The sequence below is a fragment of the Haliotis cracherodii genome, unplaced genomic scaffold, assembly GCF_022045235.1.
Source record: "Haliotis cracherodii isolate W230 unplaced genomic scaffold, xgHalCrac1.p SCAF_4, whole genome shotgun sequence".
Lineage (NCBI taxonomy): Eukaryota > Metazoa > Mollusca > Gastropoda > Lepetellida > Haliotidae > Haliotis > Haliotis cracherodii.
Window position 1 is genome coordinate 31,778,975 of NW_027266297.1, and position 21,674 is coordinate 31,800,648.

Below are 21,674 nucleotides of genomic sequence, written 5' to 3' on the forward strand. Positions count from 1 at the left end.
GTTAGGTCTTAGAAAGTCAAATGTCTGCTATGCTGATTTGCTTCATCACCTTGGAGATTCTATCAAAGAAAAGCGGCGAGGAATGCTGACTGCTGGAGTTCTACTTTTTCGTGACAATGCCTCTTCACACACACCTCGACTTGCAAAGGCTGCTGAGCGCCAGACCTGACAACCAAGCGATTTCCACCTGTTTCCTAAACTGAAAGTGGAAAGTGCATTGACGACAACGATGACCTCAAAGCTGCCGTGAATGGGTTTTTGAGGGCGTCTTCAGAACACTCCTGACCGCCTCCGTGGTGTTGTGATAGAGCGTCCGCCTGGAGAGCGGAAGGTCCGGGGTTCGATCCCCAGCCGCGTCATACCAAAAGACGTTAAAAGATGGTACTTGTTGTCACCCTGTCTGGCGCTCGGCAGTAAGGAGCTAAAACAAGGACTGGTCGGTTCGGAGGCAGTACACTGTGTCTGGGTGGGGTATTCATGTTAAACTGCGACATGGTATCTCAGTGAGCTAGCACTATAATTCGGCATCAGTCCGGACTAGTACAAGCAGCCCCCCACACACACAAACAAACACACGTACATGCACGTCGCTATATAAGTGCAATAATCTTGGACGCGACGTTAAACCCCATTTCACCTCACCTCGTTGCTCAATGCCGCAGCCAGTAATACTCCATTCGACGGCGCTGTGTAATCAATTGCGTCTTCCCAGTAAACTGACGTTTCTTACCTACTTTATGGATTCTAAGCTACTGCACCATTACGTTAAACCCAATTTCACTTCACCTCACCTCACCTCAGAACACTCCTTCCTGACTGGAATGGAAAAACTTCACTATCGATATGAGAAGTGTATTTAAAAGCAGGGAGATTATGTTTAAAAAATAAAATTAAAAACACTTTCACAATTGTTGGTTTTCTTTGTTAGGCTCAGACTGTTTTTGACGTGCCCTAGTAGTCCAAGCCTTGGACAGAACGATTGCCCTAAAGAGGTCAAATGAAAAATACTATTAAACCAATCCTAGAAAGACCAGATAAACGTCAATGTGTTACGTACTTGACATACACGTGTTGTTGACGATGTTGGTGATAACGTGGTCATAAAGTGGCACACGTTGTGTAACTAGTGACCTGTTTCTCAATGTGACCTATACATGTATTTATGTTACATAATCGTAAACCTTTTACAGGAAAAATGGAAACAGAGTAATTAGACCGCCTTAAAACGACCGATGCATATTTTGTCATTGGTTTTGTCAGGCCTATCTTTCGAAAACTTTCTGGCAACCGTGATCTAACAATGTGACGGAAAACAACATTATAAGAAGTTGTTTCCTAGGTTTAATGCTGACATTTGTTCTCCTCGTGTTTATGAAGGTCAAGGCCGTCTGTTGTCTACGTTCATAGCAAAAAACATACTGATATTGAGCTTCAGTCTTACGTTTTCTAATGAGCATGGCATACCGGCAGGTACTAGACAGACACGTTTAATCACATTAACCTATTATCTGTTGTATACAACTTCGAAAACCTTTGTGCAAACAATATCACTGTAATCTAAGTCATATAATTGGTCACAATATATTCTGTAACCGAACTGCATGGTATATCAATAACGATAAGTAACATAAAAAAGGACTCTAGTATTTTTTCATGTTTGAAGAACCAATCAGGTCATTGTGGAAACCTTTTTAATTACTTACAGCAGTTTACTTTGATCTTCGTAAGATCAAAACATATCCAAAATAAAATGAGGAGATTAAATTAAGGACTCTAAATCATTTCAGTCAATCTGTCTAAAATCCAGTTTCATTTTTCAGCCAGTATACATAGTGACTGAACGTTTCAGTCAATATACATATTGCCTGATTATTGACTTTGACTGTAACATATATAGATTCCTTATATTTTCATACAATGGTCATTTTAAAATAACGTGAAACTCATCTTCAACGACATTCAAATTACAAATCTGACAGATTTTGTTTTCTTTGGTGATATTTTGTCTGCGTCCAATATCCATCTGTAGCCCGGTCTCATCTGTTCTTAATAGTCCTAGATGCTGTCTAATAATTTATACATTGTTATTTGTAACACAAGCTGCAGGATATAATGATGTTTATAATTGGAATAATTATCATATCTGGAGCTTTTATGCGGGTATCAGTCACCTCCGTCCTTGTCGGATTCTCTGAGTTGAGTACCAATCAACATACTTAGTATTTCTGCCGCATCTTTTACCACCTAATGGAGGTCGAGTTGTATGCAGGTGTGCTCGGCATCCGGAAGGTCCGGGTTCGATCCTTAACAATATGTGAAGCTATGATTGATGTCCCCTGCCGTGATATGACGAGATAATGCTGATACCTATGTCACTCACTCACTTTTGTAAACTCTTAATCAGTTTGATTTACTTGCCTGGAGTTATTAAAGAGACAAACTCATTTCCACCATCATTAGAAATCTAAAAAAACAGAGTCTTTGTACGATTCCAACTATATTTTAAACATGTGTTTATGATTTTCTATCAAATCGATAGATGATACCAGGTATTCACTCGCGAAAAGGTGGGCGTACCTGACCCACACGTGGCCCCTGTCACAAAAAAACATGCAACGGCAAATATATGACTCAAATAAAAAAAGGGACGTTCATCATAATTGTCACTGATGCTTCAAAGTTGAAAATGGCCAACACATGTCTACCATATTTTTTTTTGAAAGCTTTACTGAGGCATTGGATGTTAGCTTTGATCAAATACATTTTAAGCAAGGGTCGTATGGCGTTCTTTGTTTTAAATCTTCGTGTAAAAAACATGTTCTGTTCCGTTTCAAATGTAATCAGTGGTACAGCCTCTAACAGTCGTTCGGAATGCCTCGTGATAAACTTTTTGAGGCTGCATGATAAAGAAAACACATTCGGATTTTCATTTTCCCGATCTCGTAAACGACACAGATTCTTAGGGTGATATGGAATGGGATATCTTTGTGTAGCGAGTCCAAAGTTCTGATTTTGATGAGTAAGGGTTCTGTGACTTGGCAAGCCTGCCCTGGCGGTGTGCGTCTTTGATCGTTCTTTAAGGCACTGGTTTGTCTGGTCCAGACGCCATCACAGAGCTGAAACATTGATGGCTACGGCTTAGAATATATGTTGGGTTGAGAGATTATAAGACAATAAAAGATTTATGTATGTACACTTCCCCTTTTACAAACATATCTTTATTACGTCAAGTTATATCATCAAATATAAGCAACGAAACCCTTCACATATTCAAAAGAAATCTATGCCAAAAGCAGAATCGAGTTTACGAGTCCGACTATATCATGAGCATGTGTTTATGAATAACCATCAAATAGTGATGATACCAGGTGTTGGCGAAAAGGTGAGCGTATCCTGCTCCACATGTGGCACCCGTCACATGCAAAGGCAAGTCAAGTGTTCATCTGAAAAGAAAGTTGTTAGAGGTAAATAACTTTTGTGTTGGAGTCATAAAATCATGTTAATTGTTTTCTAGTCACATTGCAGATTCGCCGTTTTCTTTTAGCTGTAAATGGACTGGGGCTCATTTGGCCAGGGATTATTACTAAAGATGGTATTTGATGTCTGGTCAAGACGAACAAATACAAAATGTACAAAAGGTACTATTTGTTTTGAGAATTTGAAACATACATGTAAACCCTACACGGAGAAAGGCCTGTACGGGTGTCTGTTGGACCCGCTACCCCGTATTTGTGGGCTTGTGAAACACACACATTGACAAGAGACATCTGTTATTTGCCGTTGTGGCTCGCGTTTCAGCCATTTTATAGATGAAGTCTATTAAGAGTTATCTCCCCTCATTGTCGCGGCCGTTTGTACTATAAACTGGGAAATCCTTTCAATAATCAGAAAGGCCCATTGTACAATTCCAGCGATATATAAACCTAAATCCCTGTCGAAAATAGATGCAGTCCATTTACGGAAAAACGCAAACGGTGAATTAGTTATTTACTCCTACCAACTTTCTTTGCTGATTTAATGTCACGTGATAAAAATATGTTGTCTAAAACGTAAACATCTTGTTTAATGTATATCTCAACCTTATACAGTAGACAGTGGAAGACTATTCGGCCACAATGAGCAATGTTATCATTGTGTAGGAAGTTGTAACCAACCAACAATGTCTGATGTGTTTGAAAAGTGGGTTACGTGGATGTTTAAGTGAATTTTATATTCTAAATAACCATATTCTCTTCAATTTTGGAGGAATTACCGAATTTCGTTTTTCTCTAAATACAAACTTGACAGGCAGATGCATCCTCAAATTTCTTTTGACAAAACTCCGATTCTTCATGAATAAAAATATTAACATCTCTTCTGTCAACTGTCTGTTCAAAGTTTTCAAAAGAAACTTTAAGGGGGGCGTTGTTTTGTATTGTCATATGTGCCTCATGCTTGTATTTTAATGTGTTTTTATTTGTAGGTTTGTAACAAAAGTATACACCTATGTTTGATGGTGGCTAAAATAAGGATTGGTTATACGATGGTGATGTATTTAACATGTATTGATGTATTTGAAGTATTTTCCTCTGTCCAGCTTATAGCGTTATATGGTATATGTAGGTTAATCATCCAAAACTGGCTCCCACAGGAGATATCGCTTGGGTGAGATCAAGCGATATCTACATTGTTGATATCACTGCAATGCAATTGCATCACAATACTTTGCAGACCAATGTAATGTCATTGGTTACCATGACGTCACAATCAAATGACATCACTAATGGCTCTGCTACTGAAGCTGTTGGCAGTCCTTTTTTACACTTAAGACACTGCTTATTGTTTTCTACAAACTGAGCAAGTTGGAAGAATGATGGTGGATGCTAAATAAAATTTCACCCTCGTGTCTTTTGATATGAAATATATCAACACTCGTCGATAAAAGTGAAACAAACTGAGTTTGACAAAAGACACGAGAGTGGGATTCTCTATATATATAACGCAATAGAGATCTCAATTATATGCTGGAATAGATTCCCCCAAAATACTGGTGAAAAATATGTGAATAATAGATCACTGAAAATCGGTGATGACACCATGTGTTCGTAAAAGGTTTATCACACAATTTGTATAAAAAAGTAAGTTGTTTTGTTCGTTGCTTAATGGGACCGCCTGAGAACATTCCTGAAAACCTCAGTAGTCTAGTGGTAGAGCGTCCGCCCGGAGAGCCCCGGCCGCGTCATACCAAAAGACGTTAAAAGATGGTACTTGTTGTTACCCTGTCTGACGCTCGGCATTAAGGGGCTAAAACAAGGACTGGTCGGCTCGGAGTCAGTATAGTGTGTCTGGGTGGGTTATTCATGTTAAACTGCGACATGGTATCTCAGTGAGCTAGCACTATAAATCGGCATCAGTCCGGACTAGTCCATGCAGCCACACAAACACACACACGTACATGCACGTCACTATATAAGTGCAATAATCTTGGACGCGACGTTAAACCCCATTTCACCTCACCTAATGCCGCAGCCAGTAATACTCCATACGACGGCGGTGTGTAATCAATTGCGCCTTCCCAGTAAACTGACGTTTCTTACCTACTTTATCAATTCTAAGCTACTGCACCATTATACTGTAATTTACATAGCTATTATTTAGCTGCCATACTGTCAAGTATATTAGTGTTGAATCAACTATAATTTAGCCTTTTGATTTTCCTCATTTTAAGATTGAGAAAGGTTACAGAGTTCTTTGTGTTTACTATGCATAGTGTGGTTTTTATCAGGCACGTATCGTGATATGTGACCTTAAGGACATTTTTCACATTAAGAGGCGAAAATAAAAGAGTTCATATTAAGTCCATGTAGAATTGGTCCATTGCAGTAATACCGTTCACAGTATGTCTCTGCTATGCTGGACCACAGAGTAATATTTTAATAATTACGAATCTACGCACCAAGATAGCGACTAAAATATTTCGACCGCGAATCAGATTTTAGTCATTCCGCTACCACGAGATAGCACATGTCACGTACCGGGGCCTTCCCATGCTGATAACATGACGTATTTAAATCAAGTAAACTAGTTTCAACCGGCTTTCTAAGACCAATATATGTCTCGAAAACATGCGTATTCATCACTAGCAAGTTGATTCAACTGTGGGGTTGTTTCAAGACAAACTGCTACTCGTCCGGAAAGGTACTTTGTTTTACATTCCAGTATTCTTTTCATTTATTCTTCTTGGATTAATGTTCAAGTCATTGCTTGATGTTGTGTTGTGATGTTAAATCTTTGACTTTATGTGTGAGTTATAATGGATTCGCATCGGCAATATCTAAGCCTCTAAGCGATTTCAAATGGTAAGAGTGAGTGAGTCTGGTTTTGCACCGTTTTTAACAATATTCCAGCAATATCACGGCGGGGGACACCAGGAATAGGCTTCACACATTGTACCCATGTCGGGAATCGAACCCGGGTTTTCGGCGTGACGAGCGAACGCTTTAACCACCAGGCTACCCGACCGCCCCTCTAATGGTAAGAAATAAGGTCCTGGGGAGAGGAGGGGGGAGGTATAGTCTTCTGTACGGGATGGTCAGGTCACAGTTTAGTAAAAAAACGGTAATTATAGAAGAACTTACAATGCAAGGCACATGTAAACATCTTTAGTAAGACGGAAAATCAAATGGTTTGTCCCCAGATAATCATCAAGTTATCCATTTCTGTTAGAAAGAGTAAGTTACCACATCTTATTGGTTTCTGTATAAATCTTTGACTATTTATGTATTACCCTACGGACGCGTCCTGTAATCCGATTGAACAATTCTTTTATCTCTTCCGTGGGAGAATAAAATCCTACGAAGGGCCTTATATTTTCTAAGCTGAACTAATACGTTGGACTTTTTCATAAAGTTGAGGATGTCTTTTAAAGGCGGCGTTTACTGTGTCTACGTTATCACTGATGAACCTTAACCACGACTGATTACAGCCGTAGGGACAATATACACCATCCAAACTAATCTTGAGCCACGTTTAAGTTAATGTCTCTAATTGCATGTCACATCCAAATTTTTAACATGGGGTTAATCCGATGATCACCCCAACAACTGTGTTATGACTGAACTATGTATATCACATTTGGTTTAACATCTGCATATACTGGAGAGTTTCCCATTTACATCATGGTCCGCAAGTTATCAAATCATGTTAACACATGTTAAAGCACGGTTTTTTACGTGTTATCACATGTTATAACGTCCCCACTGATCCAGTGACCGGGACAATAATAACTCTTTGAGCATGCCCCTGTGTGGTGTGGAAATATGCGCAATATAAAAAATGACCTATTATTAATTTTGAAAATATCTTTGTATTGATCTCTTATAGTATTAATTCAATATTGTATAACTGTGAACATTTCTGCTGAATGTCTGCTGAATTGCACCAACGTTTAGTATACAGTAAGTATAGATAACAGTTTATTAATTTTATGAATCTGTACGACATGAAGGTGTTCTACCTTTTATCACATCAGACCGCTCATCGGAATCTTTAATTACATCAATGGCTTGTGAAAACACAAATATGTTACTGTGCCTTGGATGCTATTCGTATTAAGTGCAAAAAATAAGAAATGCATCATTTCTTTGTACTATCTTTCTATTGTTCTCGAGTAGTACTTTAATACTGTATTACTGTGAATATTATTGCTTAACTTCTGAAAACTATTGCACCAAACGCTAGTATACAGTAGCATACAAAATGACCTGTAAACCCAATGAATCTCTTCGGCAAGTGTGTTTCTTTCATCTTATATTACATCAAACCGTTCACTGGAACCGTTTATTCGATTTATGGTTTGTGAAAACATAGATATGTGTCGTGGGTCCTACTTGTATAGAGTGCAAAAAATAAGAAATTCATCATTACTTTTGTTGGTATCATTTTATTGATCTGCTGTATTATTAAATGACTACTGCATTACTGTGAACTCTAACCAGAGTTTCTAGGGCTTCGGTGCTGCCCCACACAATAACACATTGGGTGTCCCCTTCGGACGAAGGACTTTGTTTAAAAAGGGCCTCTATTCACCCAGCAGTGACTGGTACGCGTTAGGATGAGATGGCAATGTGGTTGTTAATCTTCTAGCGCCTTAACAGGCGAGAGAGTCCTGTGAAGGAGAAATAATTTCCATGTGACAATAGGACGTGTCCGTAGTTACAAACACTTACAAATATCAAGTGTAATTTCCTGTATTTGTGTGTAAATCCTAGACTATTGTTAAAAAAGGTTTTATATGTGTGATTACCTGATTATCATACTTGATTTTCACTTTTGAAATGTTGTTTGAACAAAGATTCACATGTTGCAGAAATCACAAGCATCCAGTTGCCTTCCTTCGATACAGAGCCACCATGGAGGACGCTCCGAAGCTACCAATTATAGATCTGAAGAAAGCTCAAGACAAGACACAGAGACTCAATGTAGCTAGAGAGCTTGTCAGAGCTCTAGAGACAGTTGGTTTTCTTTACGTGGATAATGCTCCAGGAGTAGATATGGATACTCTTCTGAAAAATTCCGACAGATTCTTTGCTCTTTCATCGGCAGAGAAACACATGATGGCCAAACACAAATGGAATCCAATGAATAAAAACAAATACCGTGGCTACTTCCCTTTACAACCAGGTGAGACATCGTATAAAGAAGGATTTGAGATAGGAGTTGAGGAGTGTCCATTCAACGATCCTGATATTCATCCTATGTTCACTGAACCCAATCTCTGGCCCCGCTATATGGATGGTTTCGACGAGTTCCTGCGAGATATGCAACAGTACTACAGAGCTATCCTGCACACTGGAACAGAAATACTGCGATTGCTGGCCTTGGGATCAGGTTTAGACGAATACTGGTTTGAGTCGATGTTTCTCCCTGACACACTGTCAACTCTTCGTCTTCTTCACTACCCACTGAGGTCCTCCAGCCCACCCGACACAGCTAGAGATGGCGACAATGTGCTCTGCTGTTCTGAACATTCTGATTCCGGCTTTGTGACACTCTTGGCCACCTTCCACTATCGAGGGCTTCAGATTCGCAACCAGCATGGCGAATGGGTTGACGTGGAACCAAGACCCAACTCTCTTGTCATGAACATAGGGGACATTTTATCAAAGACTAGTAACGGTCGTTTCAAGGCCACCAGACACAGGGTGGTTGAAACAAGTATTGACCGGTACTCTGTGCCTTTCTTCTTTGAGCCAAGGTACAGTGCTGAGATTGGTCGTATGATTCCATTTGTACAAAACATGGAGAATGAACAGATCGTGAGATCCTCTGACTTGTCGACGGTGGAACCAGGGACGAAATATGGACCCTGGCTTATTGGAAAGATGCAGCAGTTTCTAGAGTACAGACACATCCTCACATCGTTCCCTGTCACAACAGCTGCGTGACATGAAACCAGTCCTATCTCATGTGGTACTCAATGCTGTTAAATCGCTGCAGTGCTAAAATGTATTTACATAAATGCATGTCCCAGAGATTATTTGATTCATGATAGTCCTTTTTGTTTAGTTTACGTATTTTGAAAGAGAAGTATTTGGTCTGTAGGTCGAAAAAGGTGCTTTGTACAGGATTGTCTTAAATCAGCCTAAAGATTTGGGTCGCTAGGTAATACTTAGCTTGATTTAGTTCCTTGCAAATATTATAAATCTAAAATCTGACAGCAGTATTTCCCTTTACAGATCTGTTGGTCTGACAGTTGATTATGGTAATTCGACTTGAAACGGACATTTATTTTTGTAATTTTATAAATATATAAATCCCCTGTATTATTCTTTTTGTCAAAACAATCTTTACCGTCGTCGGTATATAATAACCTTGTCATTCTGATTTAATTGTTTTTTCTGAATTTTCGATTTTTAAGGTAGGTCGTTGCGTAAACCAAGCGTACTCTGCTATAAAACTTCAATAGTAGATACCATCTCACATTCATATGAAGGTTTATTCAACGCTTGATTCATAATTGTGTTTGATTACATTTTTTAAATGTGAGATTGTTTTGTTCAGTCTGGTGCATACGGCTTTCCCAATTATGCGCAATCTGATAACGATTCAAAGGCTGTGAATAATCATTGTGAGCTATTCACATATGTTATTCTTTATTTTGTCATATATCTCAGTTCTTGATAATAAATACATTTTCACTCGCTTACTCTTGCACCTGTCTTATACACATCTATGAAAACGTAATTGATTATGTAGACTGCGGGATGGCCATGTTTGTAACTTACACAAGGATGTTCACACACACACACACACACACACACACACACACACACACACACACACACACACACACACACACACACACACACACACACACACACACACACACACACATGTACATATTGTCAATTAACTGGTTTGCCTGGCCAAGTCTCGATTAGAAATAGGCTGCCATGATATTGTTGGAATGTTGCTGCGTTTAACAATATCTAAGATTTATCAGATTTGTTGATGTAAGATCCATTTGTTCCATGTGTCAGCGTACGCTATACGCGTGTTCTACTATAATGACACATCTTTCTGTCAGCTTTCTATTTCTATTCACTCGTACGTAGGGGCACATGAAAAAGGTATTTCCATGTTTCATGCAAACCAAAACATCAGTCCGTCCCTGTGAAAGAGTCCTGTATACGACTCGGACAAATCTATAAGTATATGCTGAGGAATCACTATCAATAAGTACTGATACCAGATGCTCGTTAGTTTGATACAAACGTTATCAAGAATGGATAATTCATAATATAAGTTTATTCACTAAAGCAAAATTGTATACACGATATCTTTCCATAGACACATGAATCAGGTGCATTCATGTTTTCTAACAAAATGAACGTTCTTGGTCTAAATACATGTAAATACAATTTCATTTAGAATCGCCTGATGTCTGATCTACCGGAAATAATGGCCGGAATCAATCAACCAATCATACCTTTGAGAATCCATGTAGGCACTATCTAAGTTGACGCATCCTGACCTACTGCACTTGTAGTTTTGTATTTTCAGTGATCCATTCATATAATTTTCACAGCTATTTTGCCTTTTACGCCAAATGGAATCTGTTTCGGTGGATAATTGAGACTTGTTATTCTCTAGCGTTGACGTTGTATATTTATGTGGTGAGGTGAGGTGAAATGGGGTTTAACGTCACGTCCAAGATTATTGCACTTATATAGCGACGTGCATGTACGTGTGTGTTTGTGTGGCTGCTTGTACTAGTCCGGACTGATGCCGATTTATAGTGCTAGCACACTGAGATACCATGCCGCAGTTTAACATGAATAACCCACTCAGACACACTATACTGACTCCGAGCCGACCAGTCCTTGTTTTAGCCCCTTAATGCCGAGCGTCAGACAGGGAAACAACAAGTACCGTCTTTAAACGTCTTTTGGTATGACCCCGGACCTTCCGCTCTCCGGGCAGATGCTCTCCCACTAGATCTCGGAGGCGGTCGTATATTTATGTAGATGAAAGGAGATATAAAAATGAAAAGTAACTTTTATAAAATGAAATCTTTTGAGAATCTTGCATATTTGTGAGATTAAGCTAAAGTTAAGATGACAAACCCAATGCTGATGAGACTGGTATACCACCTGTATGAAATCAAGTCAAATAGGTTGACCACCCAATTCCACATTTGAATCTCACACTTTCAAATGACTCGTTGTCACTTGTGCTTGTCGCCGTTGCCTCATCTCATGTAAAGGAATTCGTCATGTGATGAAGACTAAAACCGTCGATAATCATCCAGAACCAGGACTTTCTTTAATTTCGTGTAATACAAGCATGTGTGTTAGCTCCTCTTTATGAGATTTCAAACTTGCGTGCTCTATTCCTGACACAAAATCCTGACATTAGCATGATTCACTAGTACGCAGCTTTCCAAGTTGTGTGTTGTCGAGACGGCACATGGAATTATTTCACTGATTTCAACGTAAAAGGTTTTGTCTTATCATTTGAAGATATGTGTAAACATTGCTCTCAGTATATATTCACAACACGGGAATGATAGACGCGTATGTTGTGAAAGGAGTCTGCCATTAAATTTGATTGCTCAAAAAATGATATAATGCAGAGGTCTGTATTTTAAGTTCGCAGGAGTGTTATGTAGTCTGTATTACACGCCTCGAACTTTTTGACGAACTTTCCCTTCCGCCCAGCTTTTACTATAATGCTGTAGCCATGTTTGAAGCATGGGGAGATTTTCCACCGGTTTGATTTTCCAAGTATTTATATAATGCAGGTAACATAATTCTACATTAGGCTCGCAGGAGTATTATGTAATTTGTCTCACGGACCCCTAACCTTATTATTTTACCGTCCTTACTTTTAAACTCGTGTAATGGGAAGCTTATTTAATAAGCTATAATTATTGCATACACTCCGCCTACAATGACATCAACAATCGACAGAAAAATCCGTTGAAACGTTTGTAATTATTGCATACACTCCGCCTACAATGACATCAACAATCGCCAGAAAAATCAGTTGAAACGTTGTAATTATTGCATACACTCCGCCTACAATGACATCAACAATCGCCAGAAAAATCCGTTGAAACGTTTGTAATTATTGCATACACTCCGCCTACAATGACATCAACAATCGCCAGAAAAATCCGTTGAAACGTTTGTATTTATTGCATACACTCCGCCTACAATGACATCAACAATCGCCAGAAAAATCCGTTGAAACGTTTGTAATTATTGCATACACTCCGCCTACAATGACATCAACAATCGCCAGAAAAATCCGTTGAAACGTAGGTACAGCTGTTCGAAAAACAGAACCAACAAGGTTTGTGAGCAGCGTTGTCAGGTGTGGAAACTGTCTCCTCCTCTGAAGGTAGGCTATTGATGTTTCTAGACAACCGTCATGGAATTGATAATTGTATCACAGCGTATATTTAGCAGTGTACCCATAGATTAAGGAGTTGTGTGTTAGCAATGTCACACTATCATGCAAGTTGTGTGAGACTTGATCAAAGGCGCTTACTACCACGCTCTGTCACATACATGTGTGTACACACATATATGAACAAGGAATTACATATATGTAGAAATATATCATTTAGTGATGTTACATATGAACACACATATATGAACAAGGAATTACATGTATGTAGAAAAATATAATTGAGTGATGTCACATATGAACACACATATATGAACAAGGAATTACATGTATGTAGAAATATATCATTTAGTGATGTCACATATGAACACACATATATGAACAAGGAATTACATGTATGTAGAAATATATCATTTAGTGATGTCACATATGAACACACATATATGAACAAGGAATTACATGTATTCTGTCCATACATTGTAGTCTAATTCAACTTCAAGTTGTTCAGGTAAATATATGAACAAGGAATACCATGTATGTAGAAATATATCATTTAGTGATGTCACATATGTACACAGACATATATGAACAAGGAATTACATGTATGTAGAAATATATCATTCTGTGATGTCACATATGAACACACTTACATTGTATATGAACAAGGAATACCATGTATGTAGAAATATATCATTTACTGATGTCACATATGAACACACATATTTGAACAAGGAATACGTGTATGTAGAAATATATCATTTAGTGATGTCACATATGAACACACATATATGAACAAGGAATTACATATATGTAGAAATATATCATTTAGTGATAAAATGTTTGTAGAAATATATCTTTTTGTGATGTCACATATGAACACACATATATGAAAAAGGAATTAAACGTATGTAGAAATATATCATTTAGTGATGTCACATATGAACACACATATATGAACAAGGAATGACATGTATGTAGAAATATATCATTGAGTGATGTAACATATGAACACACGTATATGAACGAGGAATTACATGTATGTAGAAATATATCATTTACTGATGTCACATATGAACACACGTATATGAACGAGGAATTAAATGTATGTAGAAATATATCTTTTTGTGATGTTACATATGAACACACATTTATGAACAAGGAACTACATAAATGTAGAAATATATTATTAGTGATGTCACATATGAACACACGTATATGAACAAGGAATTAAATGTATGTAGAAATATATTATTTAGTGATGTCACATATGTTGCCGTTCATAACTGTTTCAAGTTTCACCGTTATGTGTTTATAGGCAGACATATACGTGATCCACAGCAATCCAATTGAGTTTAACAGAATAGTACTTCAAACAAGTCAACAGTTGACAGGTATTCATTTAATTCCATACAACGGCCTACCTTTAGAATTCTGGAGTCCGTTCCACAAACTTATCGTAACGCAAAGGTTATCGTCACTCCCATACCTGGGCCCCGTGCCATGAAGCGTTCGTAGCGCTACGACTATAGCAAGCATATGTTTAAGTATGGGAGCTACGATCATCTTAGCAGGACCATCGCTTTGCGGAACGGGCCCTAGGCCGTCTACGATGAGGCGCCGTTTTACTATTTATTCCTGATTTTATTATATCAATAATGTATTTATTGGTATCACGAATGAATTATTAATATCACAAATTCGAATTAATAATATCATAAAATAATTATTGATATCATGAAATAATTAATATAATAAATTCTATATTTAGATATCAAAAAATGATTTGTTGATACCAATAATTCGATTTTTTAGATATCATAAAATGATTTATTGATAATCATAAATTCGATTTTTGGATATCAAAAATGAGTTATTAATACCATAAACTCGATTTTTAGATATCATTGAATGATTAATTGATATCATAAGTTCGATTTTTAAACATCACAAAATGATTTATTGATATAACAAATTCGATTCTTAGATTTCATAAAATGATTTATTGATACGATAAAATCTTTTTCTAGATATAGAATGATTAAATGATAAATTCGATTTTTAGATATCATAAAAGTATTGAGCGATATCATAAATTCTATTTCTAGATATGATAAAATAATTTATTGATATCATAAATTCGATTTTTAGATATCATAAAATGTTTTATTGATATCATAAATTCGATTTGTAGATGGGCGGTGAGGTAGCCTAGTGGTCAATTGGTTGGCTCGTTACGCCGAATACCCGGGTTCGATTCCCCACATGGGTACAATATGCCCATTTTCCGGTGTCCCCCATCGTGATATTGCGTGAATATTGCTAAAAAGGCGGTGTAAAATCATACTCATTCACTCGATTTTTAGATGTCATTAAATGATTTATTCATATCAATATTCGATTTTAGATGTCAAATATTTATTTATTGATATCACACATTCGATTTTCAGATATAATATTATTATTGATATCAATAATTCGAATTTTAGATATAATAAAATGATTCATTGATATCACAAATTCGATTTATAGATTGCAGATAAGGAGTGTGGGTAGTTAAACTTATCACCTAAATGTCATATCAAGCTGAATTAAACAGCATAAATTCTTTAATTCTGCTTGTGATAATTCACCTTCGCCAAATCAATATATGCAACTTATTTTTTTGTATCGACAAATCGATTAAGCGATATCTAAAAATACATCGGATATATTGATATCTCAAACTGCAATTTGCGATAATAATAAATACATTTATTGATATCCCTAAATCGAATTTGTAAAATCAATAAATGAATTACTGATATCATAATCTAGGGAATAAATAGTAAAACGGCGTTTCATACTATTTTCATTCTTATTCCAACTTCGTGGCGGGGGATCATTAAATATTACTAAAAACGTATGTAAATGATATGGCATTGATCGAATTATTTCATAATATAGATTATGCAGGGTAAAAATGAATATAATGAAAACTATTAATAATACCACGTCACAACACGCGAGGTCAAACCACGCGCACCTGTCCAGACGACAAATTCACAGCAGCGTGAAATGACCGACCGTCTGTTCGCCTACGTCATTAAACGACAGACACTTAGTGTATACTCATTGCAGACACACCAGATAAAGTATAAACGCCTTTGTCATTTCCTAGGTAAAAAGCAGTAGTTTTTTGTCAAAACGGGCGAGCAAGCAACTGGTCCACAGGAAATCGCGGCTATGATGCGAACTTGGCCTGTCGATCTCTTCGGACTTTGCCATCCATGTTTACGTGTTAAACATGAACTTCCTGCCCATGAATATACATTTGCAGACCATTGTGACGTCACTGGTTACCATGACGTCACAATCAAATAATATCACTAATGGTTCCATAGTCCTGCACCATGACTGTGGAATATATTTATTTTATGAAAAAACATAATCTAGAAGGCATACAAAAGCAAGTCTAGCCAGCTCAAGTTAACTCTATTCCACACACATTTCCACACATCTGAAATCAGCATAGGGAATTTTTTATTTTTTTTAGAGTCAAGAAGGATCTTGTGTAATATAAGATTTCAGAGACTAAATGTTAGTCTAATGGTTCCACTACTGAGCTGTTAGCAGTACTTTTTACACTTAGACACTGCTTCTTACTGTCTACAAACTGAAAAAGTTTGGAAGATTGATGTTGGAAGATAAATAAAATCTCACCCTCATGAGCCTCGGAGTTTTTCCACTTTTATCAACTTGTGTTGATATATTTGATATCAAAAGACACTCGGGTGAGATTCTCTGTATCTTACATTTCTCCGTTACCCAAATGATCAGAACAGGGATCGTGATGGCATGGTTCCTATCGATGGGCAGGATACGCTCACTGTTCGCGGACACCTGGTATCATCGGCAATAGGGATTCATAAATGTCTTTAATATGGAACCGTGAAGATCCGGGGTAGAATAGGTCTTCAGCAAGCCATGCTTGCCTTAAAAGGCGACTTTGCATGGCGTAAGAGGCGACTAACGGGATCGGGTGGTCAGGCTCGCTGACTTGTTTGAAGATGTCATCGATCCCAATTGCGTGGATCGATGCTCATGATATCAATCACTGGGTTGTCAGGTCCAGACTCGATTATTTCACAGACAGTCGTCATATAGCTGGAATACTGCTGAGTGCGGCAAAAAAACAAAAAACAAGATAATGTCACATTTATGTGTGGAATTACAACATATAAAACATTCACGTACAGGGGCATAGACCAGCATCTAGTCTCTGAAATGAACATATTTTATAGAAAAAAAACAGTTGTTAAAATATAGTTATTAAAAATGTGACAACTACATAGGACATGTTTCTTCTTATTTACTTCCTAGATATTCAAGAGACATTTCATTTTGAAAGCCTTCTTCGTGAGGATATGCCTCCACTAAGGGCTCATAGAAGACCTGTTTATTTAGCTTCTGGGTTCATGATAACACAATATCAGATGATAATACCTATATTTGAATTACACACATGCATATTATATTATCTTTTTTGCCTGTTTTGTTTTGTTTGTTGTTTAACGCCACACTCAGCAATATTCCAACTATATGACGGCGGTCTGTAAATAATCGAGTCTGGACCAGACGATCTACGCAGTTGGGATACGATGACATGCATCAACCAAGTCATCGAGTCTGACCACCTGATCGCGTTAGTCGCGTCTTTCGACGAGCATGGGTTGCTGAAGATTCTAACCCGGATCTGTCTGTCTGTCTGTCTGTCTGTCTGTCTGTCTGTCTGTCTGTCTGTCTATCTATCTATCTATCTCCATATTATTTCTGTTATGGAAAGCGTGAAATTATTATTATACACACAAGACTAAGACATAGATGTAGCAATCTAAATGATGATTTGTTTAAGGTTAATTTGTCAGACATTATTTCTTGTTTTTTCACAATTTTCTTGAATGTAAAAAATATACTTAAATAAGCCAATCTTTGGTTATCAACATTAGGAATACAGGGGCTCGGCCCAATTAGGAAACTATTCTAAGTGTTAACAAAAACCTATCCGAGGAACAAAATAACTTATTTTCAAATAAGTCCATCAATTTATAGTAGAAACAAACATATTTTAAATTTATCTCAATGTAACAAGAACTATATTTATCACTAGCTACTTCTAAATTATCTTGTTTTACATGTGACTTGCACATTTTATACATGGTTGTTTCAGTGCAAAAAATAAATTATATTTTATATTATATTTTGTATTATATTTTATTTTTCTATTAGTTCTAGTATTCGTTCTAACTTTGATTTTGTAGGTATAGGTATATATATGTGTGTGTTTATATGGGTCAGCACAGCTGTATCTAAGGTCGTCAAGGGGGAAACCCCTTCCAGAACATGTGCCATTGTCACAGTGGGTTTCAGCCAATGTCCGCATTTTGTCAAAATTTATCGCCCACAGGAAAGCAGGTATTGATGAAATTAAGGACTATCTGGAGTACACAGCTCAAATTGGGGATCTCTGTCAAACATATACTATCCCTTCAGTTATGCTTCTTGACAACGCACACAGATTGAGACAAGCCCAGACCCAGTGCGACTGGAGTGAAATATCGTTCCATGACCTATTCTACTTTTTAGAAAAGAGAACATTCCAACCTCGAAAAGCAAACTCATTTCAGAATGCCCATTCCAGCTCTCAGAGTGACAATCGTCCAACAGATGAGTCCGGCAGACCCATTTGCATTAATTACCAGCACCCCTCGGGTTGTAAGTTCCCAAACTGCAAGTATGCACACACATATACAGTACCAGGCTGCAAGCAAAGGCATCCCCAGTTTGAGCACCAGGATATCCCACCACGGTTTCGTACCTATAAACAATAAAGTCTCCAGCCCAATAGGGAACTGTATTGACGTGTGGGAAAGGGAATTAGGAGATGGCAGTAACTGTGAGTTTTTGATTGATGGGATCAAAAATGGTTTCTGGATTATTGATAGAAATGTAAAAATTAGTGATGTTCTTTGTAAAAACTATAAGTCTGCCACAGATGATGCTGTACGAACAATTGTTGAAGACCACATTTCAGAGGAAATCAGCCTAGGCAATTATGTTATTGTAGACAGAAAACCAAAGCTTGTTTGTAGCTTGGGAGCGATACCGAAAGACACTGGGAAAGAACGCTAATTCATGATTGCTCTAGACAATGTTATCTCAGCCTCAATAATTATGCAACGACACAATCTTTTAAATATGAAACCATTGACGAAGCAGTTAAACTTCTGCCGAGGGGTGGATACATGGCAAAACTGGATCTGAAACATGCCTACCGCGTGGTGCCGTTACATCCTGACTGCTATGAAGCTACCGGCCTGCTGTGGCAGTTCAAAAACTCAAGACTTCCAGTCTACATGATTGACACAAAGCTCCCATTTGGAACTTCTAAAGTCCTTAGATATTTAAGCCGTTTGTCGTCATCTGTTCGTAGAATGTTAAGGCGCAGAGGTTTTGTGGTAGTTGTATACCTTGATGATTTTCTGTGCATTGCAAAAAGCAAACTCTGAGTGTTGGAAAACCTTCAGGACATTGATAATATTATTGACAGACCTAGGTTTTGCTATAAATGAAAGCAAAACGGTTGAACCTACTCAGAAACTGACTGTCCTAGGGATAGAGATTGACTCTACTACCTGTACCTTATCCTTTCCTGCAGATAAATTGCTTGACTTGAAGCACCTATTAGGGAAGTGGGTGACGAAAAAGAAAGCAATACAGCGTCAACTTCAGGAAATTGTAGGTAAATTGAATTGGGCTGCACAGGTAGTTCACGAAGGCTGCACATTTATGTGCAGATTAATTGACTTATGTAATACCCCTTTAAAAAACAGTCACCATACCAGGCTGAATGTATGCGCAAAGGCTGATATCAAGTGGTGGCATGAATTTTGTGAATGTTTTAATGGTACTGTGAAAATCATTGAACATGAACTGGTGCCCGCAGCAACGTTCTCCACGGATGCCTGCAGGTCTGGGTCTATTATAATTGGCATACAGACTTCAATTTGTTAATATTTACACATCGATGTGAAAGAGCTGTTCACTGTGTTTAGCAGTCAAACGCTGGTGTGTAACCTGGACAGACAAACATATCATTGACTACAGAGACAATACTTATACTATACATACCCTTAACAAAGGTACTAGTCGTGACCGAATAGCCATGCATTGGCTGCGCAAGATATTCTGTTTTTCTGCTGTGTATGACTTTACATTTTCAGCCAGACATATCCCAGGCAAGGATAACCTTGCAGCTGACTCTCTGAGCAGGTTGCACAATGTTACATTTCTTTATAAATCAATACAGTTATTCCGTTCTGTTGGTTGTGTTGTGAAACTTGTTACAGGAAGCATATTTTAGTGCCATCCTCACACGTATCCAACCTAACTTTGTCCTATCTACAGGGCAAGTGGCACAACAGTGGCGACTATGTAGCGAGATGCAGCAGTTTTGACACAGGAGTTTCGACGGGCAGCATATGCCGAAACTACTAAGCGCACATATAGCTCTATGAGAACTGCATACCTGAGATTCTGTCTGTACTTTAGTAGGACACCAGTTCCAGCCGACCGCATGACAGTACTGCTGTACAGAGTGTTCCTAACAAGATCCCTTTCAGCAACTAGTATTCCAGGATATATGAATATTATTCGTCTGCTTCATCTTGAGGTGGGGTTACCAAATCCCTTTGAGACATGGGAACAAAAGGCCCTGCACAAAGGTATATTAAGACTAAAAGGTACACCAACGAAACAAAAACTTCCTATAACACTGGATATACTAAGGCGGATGCACAGTCATGTGGACATGTCAGAACCATTCCTGGTAGCCTTTTGGGCAGCCTGCATCATTGCATTTTTTCTGTTTCATGAGGAAATCTACTATGCTCTCTGAAACTAGAGGCAGTGGTTCAAGAAAGCAGACCTACTTGAGTCTGCACGATGCCAAGATTTCCCCTGACAAAGATAGTGCCATGATTAGTCAGACACACAAAAACTATACAGTTTGGTCAGCGTGTGTTAAAGTTACCCCTGGCTACGGTACCTTGTCCTGTTAAAACACTTGAACATTTGCTTTCACAATATAGTAAAGAACTTCAACATTCAAATGCACCTTTGTTTTCATATGTGGACAGAAATGGTGTCCTCAAGAGTTTAACTTACAAAAGTTTTGTTAAAAACTTATCCTGATGCATACAGCGGTCACTCTTTCCCAGAGGCGGATGTTCCTATGCATTTGACATTGGCATTCCACCCTTGCTTATAAAGCTACGTGGTGATTGGCGCTACGAATGCATATGAGCGCTATGTTACAGTGCATGATGCAATGCATGAGAAACTTGCTCAATCTCTCAGTGCAGAGATGTGAACTAAGTCAAACCACAGAACTTTCACCAGGTTATTTCTCTTGGAGGTCTTGGAGGTTTTATGTTTCGATTAAACATTTGTCATTATTAAATGACCTTTGCTCCGCAGAGGAATCGTTTGTTTTCTTAACATCCCATATGGCACTGGCGCTGGATTTCTTGTTGGTTGTCATTTAAGACAATTACTTTGTCCGTGTACTACTAGCCTATCAACCAAGGATCGGATGATGGAGTATAATTCAAAATTTGAATGGTAACCGTATTTAGATCCCCTGAACAACACTGCAAACACGAAAGTCGTTTTTTTTCGTATATGGTCATTGGATGAAAAACCTACTCTTTCTAACCATCAGATAACGTCGTTATTTGACATCA

General features: G+C 37.9%; 1 protein-coding gene and 1 pseudogene across 2 annotated transcripts; both read left to right on the plus strand.

The window, feature by feature from the left end:
* Window positions 1–6,088: 6,088 nt before the first annotated feature.
* Window positions 6,089–9,705, plus strand: LOC139480085 (isopenicillin N synthase-like). 2 transcript variants are annotated; one of them, XM_071263093.1, is made up of 3 exons: window positions 6,090–6,177; window positions 6,387–6,513; window positions 8,348–9,705. In XM_071263093.1, the coding sequence occupies exon 3, from the start codon at window positions 8,391–8,393 to the stop codon at window positions 9,423–9,425; it is 1,035 nt and encodes a 344-aa protein (XP_071119194.1). In that variant the 5' UTR covers window positions 6,090–6,177; window positions 6,387–6,513; window positions 8,348–8,390; the 3' UTR covers window positions 9,426–9,705. The 2 variants fall into 2 exon arrangements, with proteins under 2 accessions (XP_071119193.1, XP_071119194.1); XM_071263092.1 differs by lacking the exon at window positions 6,387–6,513 and having other exon boundaries at window positions 6,089–6,177.
* Window positions 9,706–19,175: 9,470 nt separating this feature from the next.
* Window positions 19,176–21,407, plus strand: LOC139479374 (uncharacterized; annotated as a pseudogene).
* The last annotated feature ends 267 nt before the right edge of the window (window positions 21,408–21,674 follow it).

Excerpts from the sequence above, each read along its gene's own strand:
- LOC139480085 (XM_071263092.1), top strand. The coding sequence starts at position 8,391 with ATGGAGGACGCTCCGAAGCTACCAATTATAGATCTGAAGAAAGCTCAA.